The 22,930-nt window shown below is 43.9% G+C and overlaps 1 protein-coding gene across 2 annotated transcripts; it reads right to left on the bottom strand.

Moving 5' to 3' along the window:
• Positions 1-60: 60 nt before the first annotated feature.
• Positions 61-3,307, bottom strand: LOC137434731 (uncharacterized). Of its 2 annotated transcripts, none has more exons than XM_078784185.1 (6): positions 2,274-3,307; positions 1,972-2,143; positions 1,417-1,884; positions 710-1,304; positions 409-613; positions 61-295 (listed from the first exon to the last, which is right to left on the bottom strand). In XM_078784185.1, exons 1-2 carry the CDS (start codon positions 2,780-2,782, stop codon positions 2,116-2,118), a joined length of 537 nt encoding a protein of 178 aa, XP_078640311.1. In that variant the 5' UTR covers positions 2,783-3,307; the 3' UTR covers positions 61-295; positions 409-613; positions 710-1,304; positions 1,417-1,884; positions 1,972-2,115. The 2 variants fall into 2 exon arrangements, with proteins under 2 accessions (XP_078640311.1, XP_078640312.1); XM_078784186.1 differs by having other exon boundaries at positions 409-493.
• Between the last annotated feature and the right edge of the window lie 19,623 nt (positions 3,308-22,930).

The following is a 22,930-nucleotide window of genomic DNA, read 5'->3' as shown; positions in this document are numbered from 1 at the left end:
GGACTTGGGGCACCAGAAGATCGTCTTGTCAGCTCGCTTGTAGTTGGCAAGGCAGTGGTTCACACGGTCAACGTGTTGTACAAGGTTGCTCTGCAAGGTGGTACCGGAGAGAGGTCCACCTTAGGTTTGGTCGTGAGTTGCTCGTCCTCCCCCACTATCTGCTTCAGTCCTCCCCCACTATCTGCTGCGTACGGCATTGACAGACTTTTCCCGGGCCTGGCCATACATCAGACACGTGAATGCCTCAATGTCATCCATCACCTCTGGTTTTACAGACCATTCATCACCGAGTTTTCTGAAAAAGATACAATGGTACATTGCAAAAATCATGATGTAGTGTTACGAATATTCAGCAATTACTTGATCGTCATGAAATAGTACTGAAATTGAAATAAAGAAAACACTCACCTGAAGGTAGCATGGTACTTGGGGTGGCTCTGTAGCTTATTCAGGGGTCCGACCTTGCCCTTGAAGGCACTTGTTACATCTTCCCCTGTGAACACGCACAGGCCGAGCAAGTATCGTGGTGCAGTAGTCCACTCCCTTCGATTCCGCAAGTTCACTAACATTCACAATCTGGCGATTATTCTCCGTTTCTCATGTCCGTCCGAACCTATTGAAACAGAGAATTAAAAATGGTGCCCTTACAGTGCTGAGCATTTGGTAAAAAAGGCTTACAGCTGCATCATATGAAATTGAATATACTCACGTTGCCATCTAATGAGTCCAGCTGATACGCCTCCACCACAGCCACCGTTGTCCCACTTTTCTCGAGCCGAGATGTCGCTGCCTTGCTCTGCCACACCTGCAGTAGTAGGTTACAGAGCTGTGTCTTATTCTGCTTGTTCGCCAGGAATAGTTTGAAGTCACTCGGCTTACTTGTTGCCGGCCCCTCCAGGATATACCGCTGGGAGAAGCAACGGCGCAATCTCTCCTGAGCCTTGATGGAGTCAGCATGGTATGAATCAGTTGAGAAGACAAAATTCTTCTTTGCCACCAGTTGATCTGGACTCCAGAGTCTGAAGACAAATATCAACAAACGTTAGGGGAAGGTTCCTCAGGGCATCCTGGATGTAGAGGGCATCTTTTGGATAAGGCACATCCTCAGGAACATCTTCCATCAAGAAATGAAGCATCGCGGCCTTGTTTGTCTTATTGAAGAACCCGTCGGCGGTGCCGAGACTGTGAAGGACAGGAGTGAGCGAGTATCACATCAGCTCGTCAAGATTCAGGGGCTCGTCCAAGTGCTGAGACTTGATGAGCAGCATGAAAGCGAGGTCACTTTGCTCACGGTACTGGATAACCTGCAAAGATGAACATGGGAACAATTTTTTAGACCTCACTTAGACATGCATATTGTATTGCAACAATGTTATACTATTGTTATATGTATATTCAGATGATGAGGTTACATACCTTTCCCTGAGAGGAAGTGAGCTTGACTGTCTTGTTGGAGGCCTCTATCGTCTTCAACTTCTGCTTCTTGATTGGCTCAAAGAACAGTGCCTCAGAAGAGCCATTCACGAAACGATCTCGGATGAATGTTTTCTTGGCCTCCTTACCAGCTGACTCAGCATTGAGCGCATCCAACTCCACCTCCACGGAAGCAGGAGCACCAGACGCCAGGCTGTAGAGATGGTCCTTGTCGACCAAAAAGAAAGGATTGGTGAAGTTGCGAATAGCAGAGATGGTACGCCAAACTGCCTCCTCAGACTTCTTGATCTCAGCTCTCTTCAGCTCACAGCGTTTTACAGCCTTCACAGTCCGGGTCGTCGATTAGGCCACACATCTCTAGCATCTTCTCAAAGAACGAAGCACAGGTTGATGTCGTACGGCACGATCTTTGGTAGGCACCGGACATGGAGAAGAGCACTACGAATCCACCTGGAGAGATAAATAATGGAGTGATAGAAAATATTTTAATACGAACTTTCATCTAAAACACCAAAGTAGCAATAGTATTTTCAGTACCTGCTGACTTGGTAAACTTCATGAAGGTCTCCTCCATAGTCTTGTCCACCGCGCTGAGAGCACCAGGAATGAGAGACCGTGCCACCGCGATGCCACCCTTCTTCAGCAGATCCTTGGCTCCAGGATGAGACCGATTGATATTTGTCAGAACACCTCCAGCCACACCAAGTACCTGTGGAGGGATAGAAAGGATGCAAGTAACTATTTCATCACGACTACAAATCAGATAATGAAATCATTTCTACTAGTTTACTCACCATACTAATTTAAAGATGCACATTTTAGGCTGAAATGACAGTTACCTGGAGTAGTTTGGCCCATCATATGCAAATAATAGGTCTGCCATATCCCCATTGCACTTGTGGAAGAGGGCCAAGTTGTTAGTCTTCACAGAATACTGCAACATTAGGATCAGACGGGTATGGTCCATCACGCTGAGCCAGAATGTAGCGGTCTTGCCGAGGTGGGCTGAGCGCATCTTGTCTTCATTGGCCACATACTTCTCGAGGATGGTGAGCGTGGAAGGGTCCTGCAAAGTAAGGTCGAGGGTCTCGCGACTACAGGTCTGCATGAGATTGAGCAGGGCCTCAGGGTTAGTGACCTCAACTTTCTCCTCCTCAGTGAATCTCTCAATTAACAACCGTTCCATGGCTTCACTGACTGTTTTGAGACAGAACAGGGCTTTAGCATGTGCCTTCCCACTCAGCACACTATTCAGGCAGCCACTGGTGACAAGTCCAGCCTCAATGAGGAGTTCAGAGTAGCCTGAGCCACTGCATTTGTGACCAGTCACCATACCCATGTAATTCATCCTGGTGTGGAATGGCCAATTGACATCGACATGAAAACAAGCGTTACACCTAGGTCCCCCGTCGGGGAAGTGATGTGAGTTGACAAAGTGGAAGACGCAGAAAACATGCTATGATATTTCACTCACAAGGTTCAGACATACATGGTGGCGGCCATCTTGGATTTTGACATGGCGACCCAATTTTCAATAGCGCTCTTCCTTATGCCTAGATACACCCACACGCCAGATTAGAAGTTGGTACTTCGCTTATTTTTCCAAGATATTCCGCTCACAAGGTTCAGACATACATGGCAGTGGCCATTTTGGCTTTTGACGTGGCGACCCAATTTTCAATAGCGTTCTTCCTAATGCGTAGATACACCCACACACCAGATTAGAAGTTAGTAGTTCGTTTATTTTTCAAGATATTTCGCTCACAAGGTTCAGACATATATATATATGGTGGTGGCCATCTTGGATTTTGACGTGGCAACCCACTTTTCAATAGCGCTCTTCCTTATGCCGAGATACACCCACACACCAGATTAGAAGTTGGTACTTCGCTTATTTTTCAAGATATTCCGCTCACCACGTTCAGACATATATGGCATCAGACATACATGGTGGTGGCCATCTTGGATTTTGACGTGGCTACCCAATTTTCAATAGCGTTCTTCCTTGTGCCTAGATACACCCACACACCAGATTAGAAGTTGGTACTTCGCTTATTTTTCAAGATATTCCGCTCACAAGGTTCAGACATACATGGCACCAGACATACATGGCGGCGGCCATCTTGGATTTTAACGTGGGTTGCACCCACATACCAAATTCAAATGCGGTCCTTCACTTACACACACACGCACGCACGCCCGCACGCACGGACGGAGGGGAAAACCATAGTCCCCCTTTCGCTCTGCGGTGCGACAGGGGACAAAAATGACATTGTTTACCGCTTCTGTAGCTTGACCTGCCACGCAAGATGAGAACATTAGTGGCATAGTTTCCTTCTTATTTTCATTTATTAAATTCATAGTGTGTTATGTTGTCTTATTTAACCCTAATTACTCACAATTATTATCATTTACAGTATGCATGGGCATCTTATAGTTTGGTATATTTGAAGTTCGACGTTTGGCAAGATTTTGAGTGTAAAATTTACTGATTTTTTGCATACTTTGTGTTTTATTGTGTTAAACTTGTTTAAATCATAAAAATAACCCTCTCAAACGATTCCTCAGGCCAGAATTAGCCGGAAAAATGGGGGCATTTGTCTCTCTATGATGTCTAGTTCAGAAGTTATGCCAATTATTGATTTTCATTGGAAATCCAAGATGGCCACAAAGATGGCAGCCTACGGACCCCATGGGACAACATTTCATCTTGGGAACATGAAAATTCGTTTACGAGACACCTTGAGGATTCAAAAAATGTAAGTTAGAAAAATATATCAGCTAGGTGCATAGGGACCTCGTCTTCCTGCTCGACTAAAAGGTGTTATCTGATGTTCTTCTACACCGCCCAAAAGACTTTTCCCAGGGACTTTTCCATTTGAGCTGTATTCTTTATATAGTCGGAATGTTTCATTCTTTCGACGTAGTCACAATAAAAAGTTGCAACTAGGTACTCTGCGCGTGGGGAGAAGGGCAGAGCATCCTTTACGTGTCGCCACTCGCGTTTGTCATCCCCCGTATGTGTGTGTGTAATTGGACATGAGCATCGTCGGACATAAGAGCATCGGTGGACATGTGTGTATATCGATGTGTGCGTGTGTGTATGTATGTATGTATAAGATACGTGTGTGCGCGACCCATTCCTCCCCCCCCCCCCCCCCCCGTGAGTAAACTTCCAGAGACAATACAACCGAGAGAGCGACCAAGAGTTGTGTACACTTTGGGAAATTCAATTCGGGGAAAGATGTTCAACTACAAAGACACTGTACAATCTATAGATGTAGAGGAATGGTTAAATAACACACATCATTGTAATTGTGAACATTCCGTATTCAAAGATCCACATCATAAACACGTCATCACAGGTGATCTCAGAATAGTGAAAGATAAAAGATTACGTGCATTACTTACAAAAGGACCAAATTATAGAGAAAATAAAAGAATAAACTGGAATAAAGCAATGGAACTTACAATGATGGGACTGGGTGAATGGATGAAAGAACAAATTGATAAACATAAAGTACCAAACACACAAATGGCTTTATGGTTGGAGGAGGTAGAGAAACATGTGAAAAGGAGAGTTGTTGATTTGAAAAGAAAAGTTCGAATCAATAATCCGAAGGCAATTTTAAACAATCCAGAGACACGTGATTGCTGAAGGCAGCTTCAAACACAATATGTTATTGTTCCAATTGACAAAGCAAATAATAATATTGCATTTGTATGTAAAACATTCTACATTCAAACACTTTTGGAAGAATTGGGCTTAGACACGGGAATTTCAAAGACCTACAAAATAAGTAACGAGAACAAAACAGACTTGATACAACACCATACAAATCACTCAACGGTGAGAAGACTGCTAGTTCTGGATAAACACCATAAATTACCATTCATTTACCGGATCCCAAAAATGCACAAACACCCTTGTAAGATGAGGTTCATCATCGCAAGTAGAGAATGTAGTTTGAAACCTTTGTCGGGCAGTATTACAGCGGCAATGAAACTAATCTATAAATGCTTAAAAAACTACCATGAAAAAGTGAAGTTTTATTCTGGTATTAAGAAATTCTGGATCATTGACAATTCCAAACCGGTAATCGACAGTGTCCACAACATTAATAACAAGGGTAAAGCAAAATGGCTTTCAACCGTTGATTTTTCCACATTGTACACAAACATTCCACATGACAAGCTGGTAACCGCATTGGACAGAGCAATAGATAAAGCATTTGCAGGAGGTAATAAAGTATACATTAATGTATATCAAAACAGAGCACACTGGTCTGTAAAGGATAATCAATATTCATGCAGTTTTTCAAAAAGTAAACTCAAAGAAAGTATTCGATTTCTGCTAAACAACAGTTTCTTTACATTTGGCAACAAGATACTCCAGCAGACAGTGGGCATACCCATGGGTTCAGATCCGGCCCCTTTCTTTGCAAATTTGTTTCTGCACATGTACGAGTTTGATTGGGTCCAGAACATGTGCAGGGATAAATTAACAACTGCACGAAGATGCGGAAACATCTTCAGGTTCATTGATTATTTGTTGGCAATTAATGGATTTATATTTGAGCAGCTTCATGATGATATACATCCAAAAGAAATTGAATTAAAAAAGGAAAACCAAACTTCCACTTCAGTTTCCTTTTTAGAATTACAAATTGACATCCATAATAATAAATTTCACACCAAATTATTTGATAAACGAGATGCATTTCCATTCCACATTGTCCGAATGCCTTTCTTAGACAGCAACATTCCCAAAAAGCTATTTTATGGTACGGTTGCAGGTGAAATAATTAGGACTGTGAGAGCAACCACACACAGCTCTGAACTGGTCAATAAATTACAACAACTAGTCAGACACGTATGTTAGCACAGCGGGCTGCAGTTGGTAGATTAAAACAAGTTTTCTTTAAAATCACAAAACGACACCAAATCGAATTAGTGAAATACAATACGAATAGTAAAAATATTATTCATGAGATCTTTATGTAAATACAGTAGAATATAATAATTAAATATACTACAAATCAATGTTGCTCGGAATCAGTGGTTGCTAGGATACGACAGCATGCCAAAAACCGTTATAAATGACAGTTTGAACATTCGAAGTGTACAATATAATATTATATTAGAGTACAATATAATACAAGTACAGTACAATATAATATTATTCATGAGAACTTTATGTAAATACAACACAATATAATAATTAAATATACTACAAATTAATGTTGCTAGGAATCAGTGGTTGCTAGGATACGGCAGCATGCCAAAAACCATTATAAATGACAGTTTGAACATTCGAAATAGAGTTTGATAGAAAGGTAGGTGGTGTGGTCATGCTGTTTGGTCGATTGATGTGTTTAAGGGTAAGATGTGAATGATTTAATGATATTATCATATTATAGAGTGTGTAAGGAAAGTTATAAATATATGATAACACATTAAATCCTATTGCAAGTAAAGTTGGAATAAGTGATGTTGCATTGATGGGTTGACTGACTGCCTGGACGCAACTGAGGTTGTGGATCCACTGATTTACCATCAATTGATGTGGATCCATGATCGAGGTTGTGGATCCACCGTTTGGAGAGGTCCTGGGCTGAAAGGATTGAAACCTCGAGGAAGAACGGTGCCCAGCTGATGATCCATGCAGTCGGGAAACGAGTCAATTGCTTCCGGGTTAAGGTTCTTGCTTTAGGTGGAGAAACTATGTTTGAGGTTTACAATTTTTTTTTTTTTTTTTTTATTTTTTTTTTTGTATACAAGATCGAGGCTCGTGAAAGAGCGAACATTAATCACACAGAAAGACAAACCGACACATAAAACATATAACATCGGGAGCGGTAGACAAGATGGGGAGAGAGGGGGAAGGACACAAACACAACATTTGAGAGCAGGGACCGAGAGACATGGAGACATCGAGAGATCTGAGAGGGCGAGGGCTTTGGGGGGGGGGGGGGGGGCAAGGGAAGGGGGCGGTGGGAGAGGTATAAAACATATGGACACTGCCAGGACTTCCAGGAAAGAAGTTGGAATTTCAAACAAGGTGGATCTGGGGTGAATTAGCGGGGGTAGAAAAGATCAAGGTTTTGGATGGGGGAAGATAAGAGATGGTGGTGAACAGCTGTTTTAAAGACCTGAAGGGAGGAGTGGGATTGAAGGGAGTGAGGGAGTTTGTTCCAGAGGCGGGAGAAAAGAGGAATGAAAGAGTGAAGGTGAGCAGAGAGCCGAGATTTCGGCAGTTTAACCATCAGAGGGTTGCTGGCAGATCTTGTACGACCTGTAGGAATATTTGGGGGACAGAGCACAGAGAGAGCTGGGGGTGCAAGGCCGGAGAGGAGTCGGTAGAAGACAGAAAGACCACCTACCTGCCTGCGGTGAGTGAGTGAAAGGCCCTCAGAGATAGCTTCATCGCGGGAGATTCCAATAATTCTGAAAGCTTTGGTTTCAACAGCGTGAAGCCGAGCTAGGTGTGAGGCAGGAGCACCGGCCCATAGGGGAGAACAGTATTCCATTGAGCTGCGGATGAAAGCCTTGTATGTGGTGAGGAGCTCAGGTGTGCCGAGGAAGGACTTCGCACGACGGAGGATGCCCAGTCGGCGACTGGCTTTGGAGGCCAGCTTGGAAATGTGGTTTTCCCAAGAAAGATCATGGCAGATAGTGAGACCCAAAATCTTGAGCGACAGAACTTCTTGGAGAGGATTGTTGAGAAAGTAGATGGGAGGGTTGTCCAGTCGATCTTTTTGGAGAGACATAGTAAGAGTGTGAGATTTGTCAGGATTGAAAGACATGTTCCACTTGTTTGACCAGTCTGTGATTTTGTCCAGGTCTTCAGAGAGTGAGGAGGCAGCAGACTGCCGATCTGAGGGAAGAGGAATGGAGCGGCAGAGAGTGGAGTCATCAGCAAAGAGATAGAGAGGATTTTCGAGAGAGTCAGAGAGATCATTGATGAAGACCAGAAAAAGCACGGGGCCCAGAACACTGCCTTGGGGAACTCCAGCCTGAACAGGAAGAGGAGATGAGAGAAACCCATTCAGGGCCACACGTTGACGACGACTAGAGAGGAAGTCCGCCAGCCATGCGTGGAGATTTCCATGGATACCAAAGGAGGAGAGTTTGGTGAGCAGAGCGGGGTGCCAGATCGTGTCGAAGGCACGTGATATGTCGAGGGAGACAGCTCTAATTTCCTGTTTGGCATTGAGGACCTCCATCCATTGTTGAGACAGCAGAAGCAGCATGTCCAGAGTAGAGTGACCTGGTCTGAAACCAAATTGATGATCAGAGATCAAGCCATTGGAGAAGAGGAAAGATTTCATATCCGAAGCAATGATGGATTCCATGACTTTGCTGATAATTGGGAGAAGGCTGATTGGTCTGTAGTTGCTAGGATCTGTTTTTGCACCTTTTTTGTGCAAAGCGGTGATGTTGGCTGATTTCCAAGCAGATGGCAGTTGACCTTGAGCAAAAGAGAGGGTGAAGAGAACAGAGAGAGGGTGAGATAGAGCAGCAGAGCAGGATTTTAGGACCCGTGGGCTGATGCCGTCGGGTCCAGTTGCAGAATCAGAGTCGAGGGTTGACAGAAACTTTTCCACCTTGTCAGGAGGAAAGGACACGGAGTCCAGGAGCAGCAGGGTACGACTGGGTATGGTGGGTACAGAGAGGGATGGGTTTGGGACACAAGATTTAGAGGCAAACACAGAGTTGAGGCATTCAGCTTTTTCACGTGCGGAGTCAGCTGTGTAGCCGTTTGAGGTAAGGGAGGGGATGGAGGGGGAACAAACACCAGAAACGGATTTGACCAGACGCCACCAGGATTTGGAAGAGGGAGACAGATAAGAGAGTTCGGTCTTGAGAACGGAGAGATATTGTTTCCTGGCTCTCCTGAGGGTGGACACACACTTGTTTCGGGCTTTGTGAAAGGAAATGAGATTTCCTTCCGTTGGATTTGCTTTCCAGGAGACGAAGGCAAGTTGTTTCTGGGCAACAGCCTCACCACAAGATTCCGTGTACCATGGACGGGAGGAAGGGTATGACAACTGAAGACGAGATGGGATAAATCTGTGCATGAGAGAGAGCAATTTACTTTGGAAGAATTCCCAGGATGAGTTGATGTCAGAGGTGGTAGAGATGGGAGACCAGTCCAGATGATTGATGGCTGCTTGAAGACCGTGCCAGTTGGCCTGAGTGAAATGCCAGACTCGTCGACGCTGAGCAGGCTCCCTGAGGATGGTCAGAGAGATGTCCACTTTAACAAGGACATGATCAGATGACCCGATCGGAGCAGAAGAAGTGCAGCAGACATTTTCAGGGAAGTTAGTCATAACCAAGTCCAGAAGAGAAGATGTTCCGTTGACTGAGATCCGGGTCGGGAAATTGACAGATTGTGTCAGTCCCAGTGAGTCGCAGAAGTCCTTTGCTGAGGAGCCATGGCTGGTGAGAGAGGTACCCACACCCAGCCAACTGGCATGATGACAGTTGAAATCACCACATATGAGGAAGAGAGAGTTGGGATGAGTAGATAGAAGTTGGTCCATATCATCAGACAGCGAGATGTAGATGGAGTCATCACTGTTTGGTGGACGGTACAACACACATATGAACAAGAGGTGGGAGCGAAGGGGAAGCCGTAGCCAGAGGTATTCCTGGGGGTGAGGTGGAGAGAGTGCAGTGCAGGGCGAGTGAGGAAGAGAGTTTTTGATAAAGATAGCAACCCCGCCTCCAGGACGAGGCTCAGGTCTATCATACCGGAGGAGGGAGTAGCCCGGGAGAGATACTATGGAATCAGAGACATCATAAAGGAGGAAAGTTTCTGTTAAGCAGATCACGTCTGGTTTGACAGAAGCAACCTGTATGGAGAGATCAGTTAAGTTTGAACGAAGGCCCCGGATGTTTGAGGTCCATACCGTTAATGAAGAGGAAGGGGGAGCATCAGATACAGAACAGGGGGGAGGAGGGGTAGGGTAAGATGTGGAAGAGGTGGAAGAGGTAGGGAGAGCTGTTGAAGGTGTGTCAGAGATTTCAGAATAGCTCGGAGAAAGGGAAGGATGGGGCGGACAAAAGGTTTGATGGTGATTGGGTGAGCCACAATGAGGTGTTATTTGAGGAGGGGGAAGAGCGAGGCAGAAGGTTGGGGGAGATGGAGGTGAGAGTTTGAAGGGGGAAGAAGCGGGGAGGACGCTTTGAGGAGGGGGAGTGAGAGGGGGGAAATTGAGAAGCAATGAGGGTGGGGAGATTTGAAGGGGAGGGGTGAGGGGGGAGTTTGGGAGGGAAGGGACAAGGGGAGGGATTTGAAAGGGATGGGATATGGGGGAGATTTGGAGGGGAGGGGTGAGGCAGGAGTCTAGGAGGGGAGGGGCGAGGGGGCGTCTTGGCGGGGAGGGGTGAGGGGGTAGTTTAGGAGGGAGGGGGCAAGGGGGGAGATTTGAAAGGGATGGGTGACGGGGAAGATTTGGAGGGGAGGGGTGATGGGGAAGATTTGGAGGGGAGGGGTTATGGGGAAGATTTGGAGGGGAGGGGTGAGATTGGATTTTTGAAAGTGTACGATTTATGGGAAACGAACATTTATTGCAAAATGAGTTTCTTGTGACCTTCGAGTTAAAAATACGTTTAAGGACGCTGGATGGAGGATGGAGTGCAGGAGAGTTTAGGGAATGTAGAAAAAAGGCACTATAGGAGATGGATATTTTTTTTGGGATGAATTGATTTGGTGAGCAAGTCGAAAGCAGCCTTTTAAAGAAGAAGAAGAAAAAGGTGTTATAAAATATGACGGAATACATAACTTGAGGGGAAAGTGTAAACATTGAAGGTTAATGAGTGAAAACTATCTGGGGAAATGGGGGAGAAACACGTGGTCGAAGAACGAACGAACGAATAAGAATGAATAAACGAATGAGAACAGAGAAGGAAATGTTTTTTTTTTTTTTTTTTTTTTTTTTTTTTTGGGAGTTGAGATTTACACAAGGAAGAAGGCTATGGGTGAAAAGTCTGGGAATACAGAGAACGAAAGTTATTGGATCACAAAGGACGGACCGCTGAGAAAAACAAAGCCTCAAGGTTGTACAGTGCACACTGTACAAGGCCTCAAGACACGACACAAATTAACACGATTTTCAATACAGGTATGAAAGATTTGCACCGAAAAATCTTCGTCGGGACACAATATACGTACAACACCATAAATAAATACAGTTTTAACGAAAATACAAATGGGAACAATCACTTAACTTCGATTTCAAATCGTTCGCGACGCGGCAAAGGCCTTGCTCGCGACACGGCAAACAGACGATCAATTTATGAAAGATAAACACCGAGAAACAACCAAAGTTGCACACAATAACTTGACACACCGAAAGATAAATACAGTTTCGACAAAATACAATTGTGAACAGACTTAACTTCGAAAAACGTGGAGACCGTGTGGAGCTTCGAAAATCCCTCAATTTAAATAAAGTTGAATATGGGACGTTGTAAAATTAACATCATTTACAGCAATCCTTTAAATTATTTAAGTTTAGGAACAACCGATACTGTACAATGAATTGTGTGTGTGTGTGTGTGTGTGTGTGTGTGTGTGTGTGTGTGTGTGTGTGTGTGTGTGTGTGTGTGTGTGAAAGAGGGATAGAATTGTGAGGAACAGAAATGAAAAAACGAGATGTGTGTGACCCACTCCCCCAGGTGTGTGTGTGACCCACTCTGCCGTGTGTTTATGTGACCCACTCCCCCGTGTGTTTTCGTGACCCACTCCCCCGTGGGTGATCGACTCCTTGCTGCAGTGTGTGTGATGTGGGAGGGATGGGGGCAGGGAGGGAGAGGATTTGAGCTCTTGAAGTTACATTTTACATGAGATGTAATCACACATTTGAAACTGCATTTCCCATGTGCACGCACATGCATTCACATGTTATCAGAAGTAAATACATTGTGTAGATTACATCATTTGAAGATCTGATAAATTGCCAGTAACCATTTTGTAAAACTGAATGTGCAGCATCGAAATGAAGATGTACAAATGTCACACACGTCCATGACCGTGGGATGCCCACGAGTGACCCCACTCATACTATAATACCACGCAAACACAATTGACATCGAGTCCGCCACACGTTAATGGGTAGTAGGCCTGGGGATGAGGAGGATGAGGCTCAGCCGTCAGCGAACAGGGCCTCAAGTGGTTCTGGCGTGAAGAGGAAAAGGTCCCGGCAGGATCGTAGTGATGAGTCCAACGTTCCTGCTGCGGGCAAGGCTGTAGTTAGTCAGGACGATCCAAATGGGGGATTTCCCATTATAATTTCGACTTTAGAAGGATCTAAAGCCGAGTGCTCCGAGAATCCAATCCAAATGGCTTCCCTGATCAAGAGTGAATTGGGCGTCATCAGTGCTAAAAAAAAACCTCAGATCTGGGATATGCTAATTCTTTGTACATCCGCTTCCCAGCATGACAAGGCCTTGAGAGCGTCGCTTTTCAGTGGCAGTTGAGTCTCCTGCCTCATCCCGAGATCGCTGCGGGAAAGTCGTGGTGTGATTTATGGTATTGCTCCATCGGTCGAGATAGATGACATTAAGACCCACTTAGCTGACATGGGAGTTGTGTATGCCCGCCGGCTCACTACAATAAGGGAAGGGGTGAAGGTGGAAACATCATCAGTGGTTTTATCCTTCATCAGCCCGGCTCTTCCCCCCAGTGTTCCTGGGGTATGAGGCTTTTTCCGTCCAGGAATATGTCCCCCCCCTCGACTAAGATGCTGCAAGTGTCAGAAGTTTGGCCACACTGCTCTGGCTTGTAGGGGTAAGCAGCATTGCAGCAGGTGCTATGGAGACCACAAGCGCGGGGATTGTACCGTTTCGAAGATGTTCTGCGCCAACTGTGGCGGGGAGCGTAGCGCAGTCTATAGAGGGTGCCCTGAATTCCAGATGGCCATCCAGATCCAACAAATAAAAACATCAGGGAAGCTATCCTATGCGGAGGCCGTCCACAAGGTCCCCAAGGCCAAGGCCCCTGCAGAAGTAATCCTCCCGGCCCCCAAAATTGCAGCCAATGCCCTAACTCTAACAAGATCGGTGGGAGTCCAGACCGAGACGAGGAATCAAGGATGCCAAACCGAGGGGTGAAGAACCAGTAGGGCATGAACTTTTCAAGACTGGGGTTTATTGGCTTCATAACGGAAGTTGTTAATTGTGCAGCCCAAGCCAAAAGAAGCACAGAGAAAACAGGCATAATCTCTGCCACAGCCCAGAAGCATCTGGGTTGGATGGGGATTTCCTCCAAGGGGATCAATAAGTTATTCAAGTCCGGCGATACAAGAAGCAACTCTGGGCAGTCGCAGGATTCATCCATGGAGTAATGAGAATAATTCAGTGGAACGCAAGAAGTTTAGCAGCCCATGGTGACGAATTAAAAAAGTTTGTTGTTGACCTTACACCCCGGACCTGACATCATATGTATTCAAAAAACCTGGCTCAAAAGTCCTAAGCAATTCCGGATCCCTGGTTACACCTTCGTCCGCAAGGATAGAGTGAGGGGGAGTGTAGGAGGTTGTGGGGTTTTTGTGAAGCTCGGTATTTCCTTCGAGGAAATGGATTGCGATGCTGAACTGGATTGTAATCAGGGTTTCCGGCTCGAGGGAAGGTCTATCGATCATAAACCTATACAACCCCTGCAAAACATTGAATCTTGGACTACTCCAGGTGCTCAGGAAGTGTGAAGGAGTCGTAATCTGGTGTGGAGACTTCAATAGTCATAATTCTCTTTGGGGCTCCAATATCACAGATAAAAATGGTGAGTGCATCAAAAGTATCATTGAGGAGTTTGACTTGGTGCCGTTAAATGATGGCAGTGGGACCTGCTTAAATCCATCCTCGGGGAAAACCTCCCCCCTTGATCTCACCTTTATCTCTTCATCTGCAGCAGCAAGATGCAAGTGGTGGGTGCACAGGGATAATCTGGGGAGCGACCACTTTCCGGTGTTTACAAATCTTTTATTTGAAAGGGACATCGAGGCTGCCTGGGGCCCTCCCTCCTGGAATTTCTCCAAGGCCGACTGGGCTTCCTTTTCTCATCAGTGCTCCGAGGGAGTGCGGGAAGATCTCGCGAGTGGGAACATTGTGGACTTCAACAGCTCTTTAGTTCAGACTGTGAAGGCCATCGCCCAGGGAACAATCCCGACCTGCAGAAGCTCATCAGGCAGGAAAATCAAAGTGCCTTGGTGGAATGTCGAGTGCGGGAAGGCCATTTGGGAAAGGAGGGAGGTTCTGAAGAAAGTGAGAAAATCCTTAAGGATGGATGACGTAATAGAGTACAAGAGGAAAAGAGCCCAGGCCGAGCGGGTCATAAAACGGGCCAAGACTGCTTCTTGGCGGTGCTTCTGTTCAGCCATTAGCCCGGACTCCTCTCGACAACCCGTTTGGAGGAAGGTGAAATCCATGATCGGTATTAAAGACGGGGAAAGGGTTATATCCCGGGACTCATTTCCCGTGATGGTACCTCCTCCACGAATAAGGACAAGGCCGAGGCCTTGGGCAAACATTTCTCCGACTTGATTGGAGAAAACAACACCGACAGGGAGTCCAAGGTGTCCAGGTTCCAGTTCCAGACCCAGCACAGAGAAATCCTCAATGACTGGTGTCCCGAAAATTCCCCTCGAAATCTGGACTTCTCCCTCTGGGAACTTAGGCAAGCGGTCCATAAATCTAGAAACGGTGCCCCGCCCCTGACCCAGACAAATTGACATTTCATATGTTCAAGAATATGGAAGACAAGGTGTTGTGTGTGTTTCTCGGCCTATTTAATAGAGTTAAGTGTTTAGGAGAACTTCCTCAAGAGTGGAAACACTCAATAGTCGTCCCGATCCTTAAAATGGGGGAAAATCCTCAAAACCTGTCGTCATACCACCCTATCTCCCTCATCTCGGTGGTAAGCAAGTTAATGGAGAAGATGGTGAACAGTCGCCTGGTTTTCTTCCGCGAACGGAACAACCTGTTGAATGAATCCCAGAGCGAATTCCGAAGGGGGCGTTCAGCTATCCAGTGGGGCAACTTAGCATAACAATTGTGCATTTTGTGAGGAAAGCACCAAATTTGGCACACTAGTAGACTATCATATCATGAAAAGATCTGGATATTGGGCCATCTCAGATTCAGAGATTTGATTTTTGCAAGATTTCGATTCGATTGGGATCGAAGAGAACACCTTCTTTGTCTTCTGTACAGTGAAGTTGCCAGCCATGAATTCTCTGGCTACATCTGGGTGCTTCATTGGGAGTGCAACCATGTCCCTCAGGTGAACAGGGACCCACCTGGCATTGTGTGTGTGGTCTAAGGCATGGAACTGTCAGGGATTAAATATTCATATTGACAATATTGTTAGAATATATATCAATGTAATCTTGTTTAAAGTGGAATTATGTTTTACTTTACGAATGAGCAAAAGAGCATAGAACTAGCATTAACATGTGGTCAGGAGAGTTAATTTCAGACAAGAATGTGTAACGCTCTTGGACCGCCACCTGTCGATCATTAATAGCCTCTGTTCAGGGCACTGCGCACACGCTGCAAATTCTTTTTCAGCAGGTCAGTGTATTTGACCTCTTGAACAGAAATAAGTATTTGCTGGCCAAGAAAGCCATATAAGGTTTTTTGGATAAGGAACACCCTGCATGCTCTGCAACATCAAAGGAGTTTGGGGCTTTAAAACCAGGAGAAAGTTGCGAGGAGAGAGAAAAAAGAGTGGACTGGGACAGTGAACTGAAGAGGAGTGAAAACTGAAGACCAGTTGAAACTGATCAACCAACTGGAGATTGTCAACAACTGAACGAGCTTCAGAAGACCTACTGAACGAGCTTCAAAAGACCGACCAAACGAGCTTCAACAAACTCTGGAACAAAGACTCATTAAAGATCTCGGCTTAGTATACAACAAATTCTCAAAAGTGAATAAAACATTGATTTTGCTAAAACGAGTTTCTGAAGTTTCTGAAGTAGAACAGTAGTTAAAATTATTATTCCACAAGTGGTGGCCCGTAGGGACTCAACTGCCCAGGTAAGCTTTTGTTTGTTATCTGTGTAGTCTGATGTTAATCTGTGAAAATAGTTCAGTGTTTGAGTTTTGTGTACGTTTGTTGATGTGTGGAAGGAAAAAACACGAGGCCTTTAACAGGTTTCAGAAATCATGCCAATTTTTTCCTTCCAAAATTTATGTATACGCATTTTTGAGGGATGGTGCCATGAACTGTCACAAATATCCACTAAAGCTTGGTGTCTTTAGAAAAGGTGCTGTGCTTTCATGAAGAACCACTGATAAAATTTCAGAAGTCATGACGATAAAAAAATTTTTAAAAAAATTAATAATCAATTTTTTTTTTTGTTTTTTTCTGTAATTTGAATTTTTTTTCGGTACATTTTAAAGAGACGATTGCAAAGAGCCACTAACGAACCCCGGGCGTTCGCCAACAGGTGCTGCATTCGCCTTGTCATGTACAACTGAAATATGGATTTTGTATATTTCTTGCTCATTTCATGAATGTCATGAATTCATGAAATAGAACGTCAATTTTGTAAATATCTTTAAAATGATTTCCAGCAATGGTCTGCATTCTAATCTCTGCTCGTTTTCGTGATTAAATGACTTATAAGTGTGTCGATTTTCCCGTTAAAATAATGGTTGAGATCCTGCTTGGGTTGTGACCACAGACGAGCAGATTGCAGAATGGACACTATTTGATTTATAATCATATTCGCGGTTTTTGTAAAAAGCGATTTTTCAAGCGATTTTTTAAAAGCGATTAAAGCGATGATAACAGCGTCTGTACAGTAAGCCAAATAATGGTAAAATCGGCTGGATTCGATTTTCAAACATGCATTTCCAGTGTGGTAACAAAAAGTGAGTTTAGTATTTAGCATTGTTTAGCATTTAGCCAATTTGTCTGCACGAGTCGACAGACAGTCCAAAAATAGGCATTCTTTTCCACACTGACCCTGCCACTGGAATGCGTGCAGGCAGGTTGCCCATGGTAACCGTTTGGTGTTGTGTCCACTTATCTATGGAATCAGAAGCGATTTTTTAAATGTAACCTCTTTACATCCTGATTAGAAAAAAATATATATATATTTTTAGGATTTTTATGGCGGCGGCCATCTTGGACCACAGCTAAAAATCCTTCAATCAAGATGAAATTTAATGTGAGCCAATCCCATGCTACTGTGATCCGTAATCTCTAAAAAATAGAACCATCCAATGTACCTTTGATCATTTTATATTTCATCTGTCTTTTAAGATTTTAAAAAGGGAATTTATTGATATAAGATCCTATGACATTTGCCAAGGCAATTAAATGGAGGGAAACCAATGATGAAATATATTGTGATCTGTTTATACATGAATGAATTTACATGTACATGAATTTGTTGACCCCAACCCAATCTTAACCCTAACTTCATTCTACCATTATCCATCCCCTCCAAATCATGTTATATTACTGATTGTATGAGGCATGTAAAGGATTGTTGATCCCATATCCCATTGGATCCCATGTTGATTTAGCATATCACCTCATTATGTGGCTTTATGTGTTTTTGTGTGTGTGGGTTTGTGTTCTTCATTCTCACTTTTAAAAATTTCTCCCTCTCCCTAAAGAATATGGCCCCATAGTGTTAAAGTGATGAGTGCCATGGTACGACACAGTTGAAATGGTTAAAAAATACACAGATGAGTGTAATGGCTCGCACAGAAGTTCGAGAGGGAGACAGTATTTACCATATAATCTCACAGCCTTGTAAGGGAGTCATGAGTGCGGCCAATGATACACAGCTATCTTTAGGTTAAAATACAATGAGTGTCGTATTTCGCATAGTATTAATTCCTCATTCCTCCCTTGGCATTCTGCCACTTCTCCTCCTCCCTTCCCCACCCTTTTCCTCCCCCCTTTCCTCCTCTTTTGCTTCTTCTTTTACCTGTTTTCACCTTTCATAGTTCTCATTGTTTTCTCATTTCTCTCATTGTTTCTCATTCTCATTGTTTTCTCTCATTATTGATGAGATTCATCATTGTCATCATGATTGTCATATGCTGATTATTATTGATGTTCATTCTCAAATTTTGTACAATTATGGTAAATTTATATTTACAATTTATAATTACAATGATTTACAATGGTCATGATTTTACAATCATGAAAATTGCTATGATTATCAGGCATGTCATCATTGGGTTTTGATGTAAATCGATTGCATGGACTTTATGGATAGCTTTATAGCCCTGCAGGATTAATGATGTATTACAAGTTACAAAGTTTATTGGAGTGTCGAAATTTCGGTATGATTGGATTCCCTTGATAAATATTATAAATTGATTGCCATTCATTGGTACACATTTCAGGAATATTACACCATTTTAATTGTCAAGAACTTTGAGTCTCTTTCAAAGTGCGACATGGTGGGTGACACATCACATGATGTGTGACATGTGACACGTGTGACATGTGGCACGTGACATGTGCGACATTGCCCAATGGACTGGCTCATATCTGTTGGATCAATTTTCGCTGATTGTCTCACAAATGAAGGGTTGAGTTGCCTTCAGTGGTTGTTCAGCTTTAATTTGTGATATAATGACCACACAGGATTGAACAAATATGTCAGATATGATCCAGAGGCAGAACGGTTATTTGTCAATTGACGGAAGGTATGGGTCGAAAGTGACGTCCATGATCAAATACCTCCGCCAGCGGACGGAACTGTTTTGCCTACATTGCGAACAGGCATAGATATAGAGTTATCAGACTGATAAATGTGAATTTTGATGATTTGATATTTGAATTTTGATATTATCATTTATGATATTTTATTATGTATTATTATTAGGATTTTATTGATTAATGTTGGTGAATTGATTGAGATTGCATATTTGAATTGATTCTGATTCTGATCCGATTGATCTGATTGATTTTGATCTGATTAATTTAATCTGATCTGATTTTAATTTAAATTTAATTTAATCAAGTCAATTGATGGATGAATAAAAAGTGCGGTCTCAAGAAAGAAGCTTTGAGACATTTGCGAAACATCGATGTGCAGACAACCTTGGACGATGAGCGAGGTGGTGAGTGTAGTGGTTATTTGTTATATTACGTGGTTATTTTTGTTTGACCCCCCTTAACAGGACTTACTGATCCAGACTCATCTGCAACTCTGATCAGTGAGATTGGGGTGTGGGAAAAGCCACAGGGCAGGGGGACTCTCTGGAAATCACCTGCAGTCATCAAGTGGACAGGTGGAGAGATACTTCCTGGAAAACCACAGAGTGGAGCTTATAGGAATAAGCTAGACAACAACGCATTCAACGCTACTTTGTATAAGGTGGAACAAACTTCTGAGATTTTTGCAGTACACACAGTTGTTAGTGGGTACAGGTGTAGTCCGAGGTGTAGTCTTGGTAGTTATCTGTTACATTGAGTAAATACTGAGTGTTATTCATATACAGGCAGAATGGGGAATGCAGCTTGTAAGAATACACAAGGACAACCAGATATTCCAAACAAAGGTACTTGTGCATATTATATGTACGACCGATATGGTGAAGAGGCTATTAGTGAGGTTGAAAATTGGTATTTGTGGACAAAGAGACATGATAAGGAGTTTCCAAGAGATGGTACATTTGAGCGAAGTCGATTGGAGAGATTAGGACAAGAATTGAAAGCCAGGAAGCGACATAATTTAACAGTAGACTGGCTTGCATTCCATTATTGGGATATGGAATCCAGGAATAGGGCACAGCAAGGACGTATATTGGACCTAGAACTTAAAATAAAAACGATGCAGGATACATTGGAGGACATAAATGCACAACTGCCCTCGAACATAGGAATAAAAGTGACAGTTGTCCCATCTGATTCCCATTTCTCTCCCCAAAAAGGACGGTACAGAGAATTTTTTCGTGTTTCAGGAGAGAACCAGAGATTGCAGTGGCAACTCAGGGATCTGGAGATACAGCCTAGAAATACAAGTGCACAGGTGGACAGACCAGCCAATGATAGACGCCGATGTTTCAATTGTGGAGAAATGGGACATTGGATAAGGCGATGCCCATATCAAAGACAATTTCGGAAGAACAACCAAGAACAGGGATACTACCAGTTACCGCCGCCTCCATCAACAAATAGGGTGCTATTGAGGAATGCCCCAATTCAGGGAGGACCTCAGCAGACTAAATGGTCTGCCACACCCTGTTGACTAGACCAAAATGACCAAGTGGCAGCGCTTCCTTTAATCTCAGGGTCGGCTGCACAGGAACCAAGTGTTAATTTGACAGTAGGTGGACGCAAGGCACCCTTTCTCGTCGATACGGGAGCTACGCGTTCCACGTTACGACAAGCAGATTTTCCCGATATACCATTGTCAAAATACTATACGAAGGTGGTTGGAGTGTCAGGAGTTCCCATACACACGCCAGTCACGGAAGAATTGCGTGTCCAATTTGGTCCATTGACTGCACAACATGCCTTTCTTGTGGCATCTGGCGTTCCAGTAAATTTGATGGGAAGAGATTTATTGTGTAAATTGAATTGCACCGTCATCTGTAATGAAAACGGAGTGTATCTAGAAATGCCAGAACACTCCCACGACTTTATTTCTAAGGTACTAGATGGCCTGACAAGACCAACAACACATCGATGGGATATCGATGATACAATCATGGCGGAACTTTTGTGTGTTAGTTTTATGACACTGAAGGATGAAATGCCCGAAGTACAGGAATGGTTAGATAATTTTTTGATGGACTTTCTGACATGGCAAACTGATCTTCACTGTACAACATGTTATGATGCTACAGGAGAAGAGGGGTCCTATGCAGAGCGGGTTTTTAAATACCTGCACACCAAGTATGATATACATCTGACGTCATTGTGGGTGGGACGACAGGGAGTTGGGATGTCAGTGTCTTTGACGCCAGACCAACAACTCCTGTGGAATCAACCCGAAACAACAACCCCACACGTCACCTTAGCGGTGGCACAAGGGTACGAAGCAAAAGATGTTGGAATAATGATTGCAACTCTGAAAGAGTGTAACAACAGGGGATACATGGGAGAAATTCAAAGCGCCCCACTCTATGACTTAGATGGAGATGGATTTTGTTGGCAGCTCGGACAGCAGGTGCTTTCTACAACCTTCAACATGATTGTTGAATCGAATGATACTGACGATATTGGGGTATACCTACTCAGCTCTGACGCTGACGGTGACCAGGACCCACTCGATCAAATACCAATATGCTTGTGGACAACGCATCCAAATGATGTGGGACGAATCAAGAGTATTGCACCTGTAAGGATCACAGTAGATGATTCTAAGCCATTGCCTAGAAAGCGTCAATATCCATTGAGACCAGAGGCAAAAGCTGGTATTGCACCAGTGATTCGATCATTGGTGGAACAGGGAGTTATAGTTCGCACTGTGAGCATGTGCAACACTCCTATTTTACCTGTGAAGAAGCCAGGCAAGACTACTTGGAGATTTGTTCAAGATCTTCGAGCAATTAATGATTGTGTCATCCCAGCCTATCCAGTGGTCCCTAACCCGATCACTGTACTGTCAAGTATTCCATGCAACACGAAGTTTTATTCTGTGGTGGACTTATGTTCAGCGTTCTTTAGTGTACCCATTCATGAGGATTCGCGTTATCTTTTCGCATTCACGTACGAAAATTTACAGTTTACCTGGACTGTGTTACCACAAGGGTACACGGAGAGCCCAACTTTGTTTTCACGTGCTCTACATAAAGACCTCAGTGATGTTGAATTTCCTGGGGGTTCAGTGATGGTACAATATGTTGATGACCTTCTCATATGCTCGACTTCAAAGGAAGCATGTGAGCAGGACACTGTTGTGCTACTGACAGCGTTGGCAGACAAAGGCCACAAGGCCTCGAGAGATAAGTTGCAGTTCTGTAAGGAAGAGGTGAAATATTTAGGACATATTTTGAAAGGCGACACGAGACGATTGTGCCCTGAACGTGTAAAAGTGATCAGGACACTTCCAAAACCTAAAACTGTCAAGCAGATGAAATCTTTTCTGGGGACAACGGGGTTTTGCCATCAGTGGATTGCTGATTACGCAGTACTGACTCGCCCCCTGTTGGACATCAGCTTACCAAACAGTCCAAATCCTTTGAAATGGACCCCGGAAGCTGAACAAGCCTTTATGACATTGAAAGATGCCTTAGCATCGGCTCCTGCTTTAGGACTGCCAGATTATGACAAAAATTTCTTTCTCTATTCACATGAGAAAGGAGGATATGCCCAATCGGTGTTGGCTCAAAAACATGGGGGAAAACTGCGCCCCGTAGCATATCACAGCACTAGATTGGATTCAGTAGCACGAGGTTTTCCACTGTGCTTGCGAGCAGTGGCAGCAGCGTCATATGCAGTAGAAGCCACAGCTACAATAGTCCTGGGGTGCCCCTTAATTCTTCTTGTTGAGCATGCGGTGGC

The sequence above is a fragment of the Myxine glutinosa genome, chromosome 9 (assembly GCF_964187855.1).
Source record: "Myxine glutinosa chromosome 9, kmMyxGlut1.1, whole genome shotgun sequence".
Classification (NCBI taxonomy): Eukaryota; Metazoa; Chordata; class Myxini; order Myxiniformes; family Myxinidae; genus Myxine; species Myxine glutinosa.
Note: the sequence above shows the minus strand (reverse complement) of the source record. Positions and strands in the feature narration are given on the sequence as shown.

Coding starts and splice junctions, on each gene's coding strand:
- LOC137434731 (XM_078784185.1), bottom strand. CDS start 2,782: ATGAATTACATGGGTATGGTGACTGGTCACAAATGCAGTGGCTCAGGC. Junction 2,144..2,273: donor GATGGGCCAAACTACTCCAG/GTAACTGTCATT, acceptor ATCCCTCCACAG/GTACTTGGTGTGGCTGGAGG.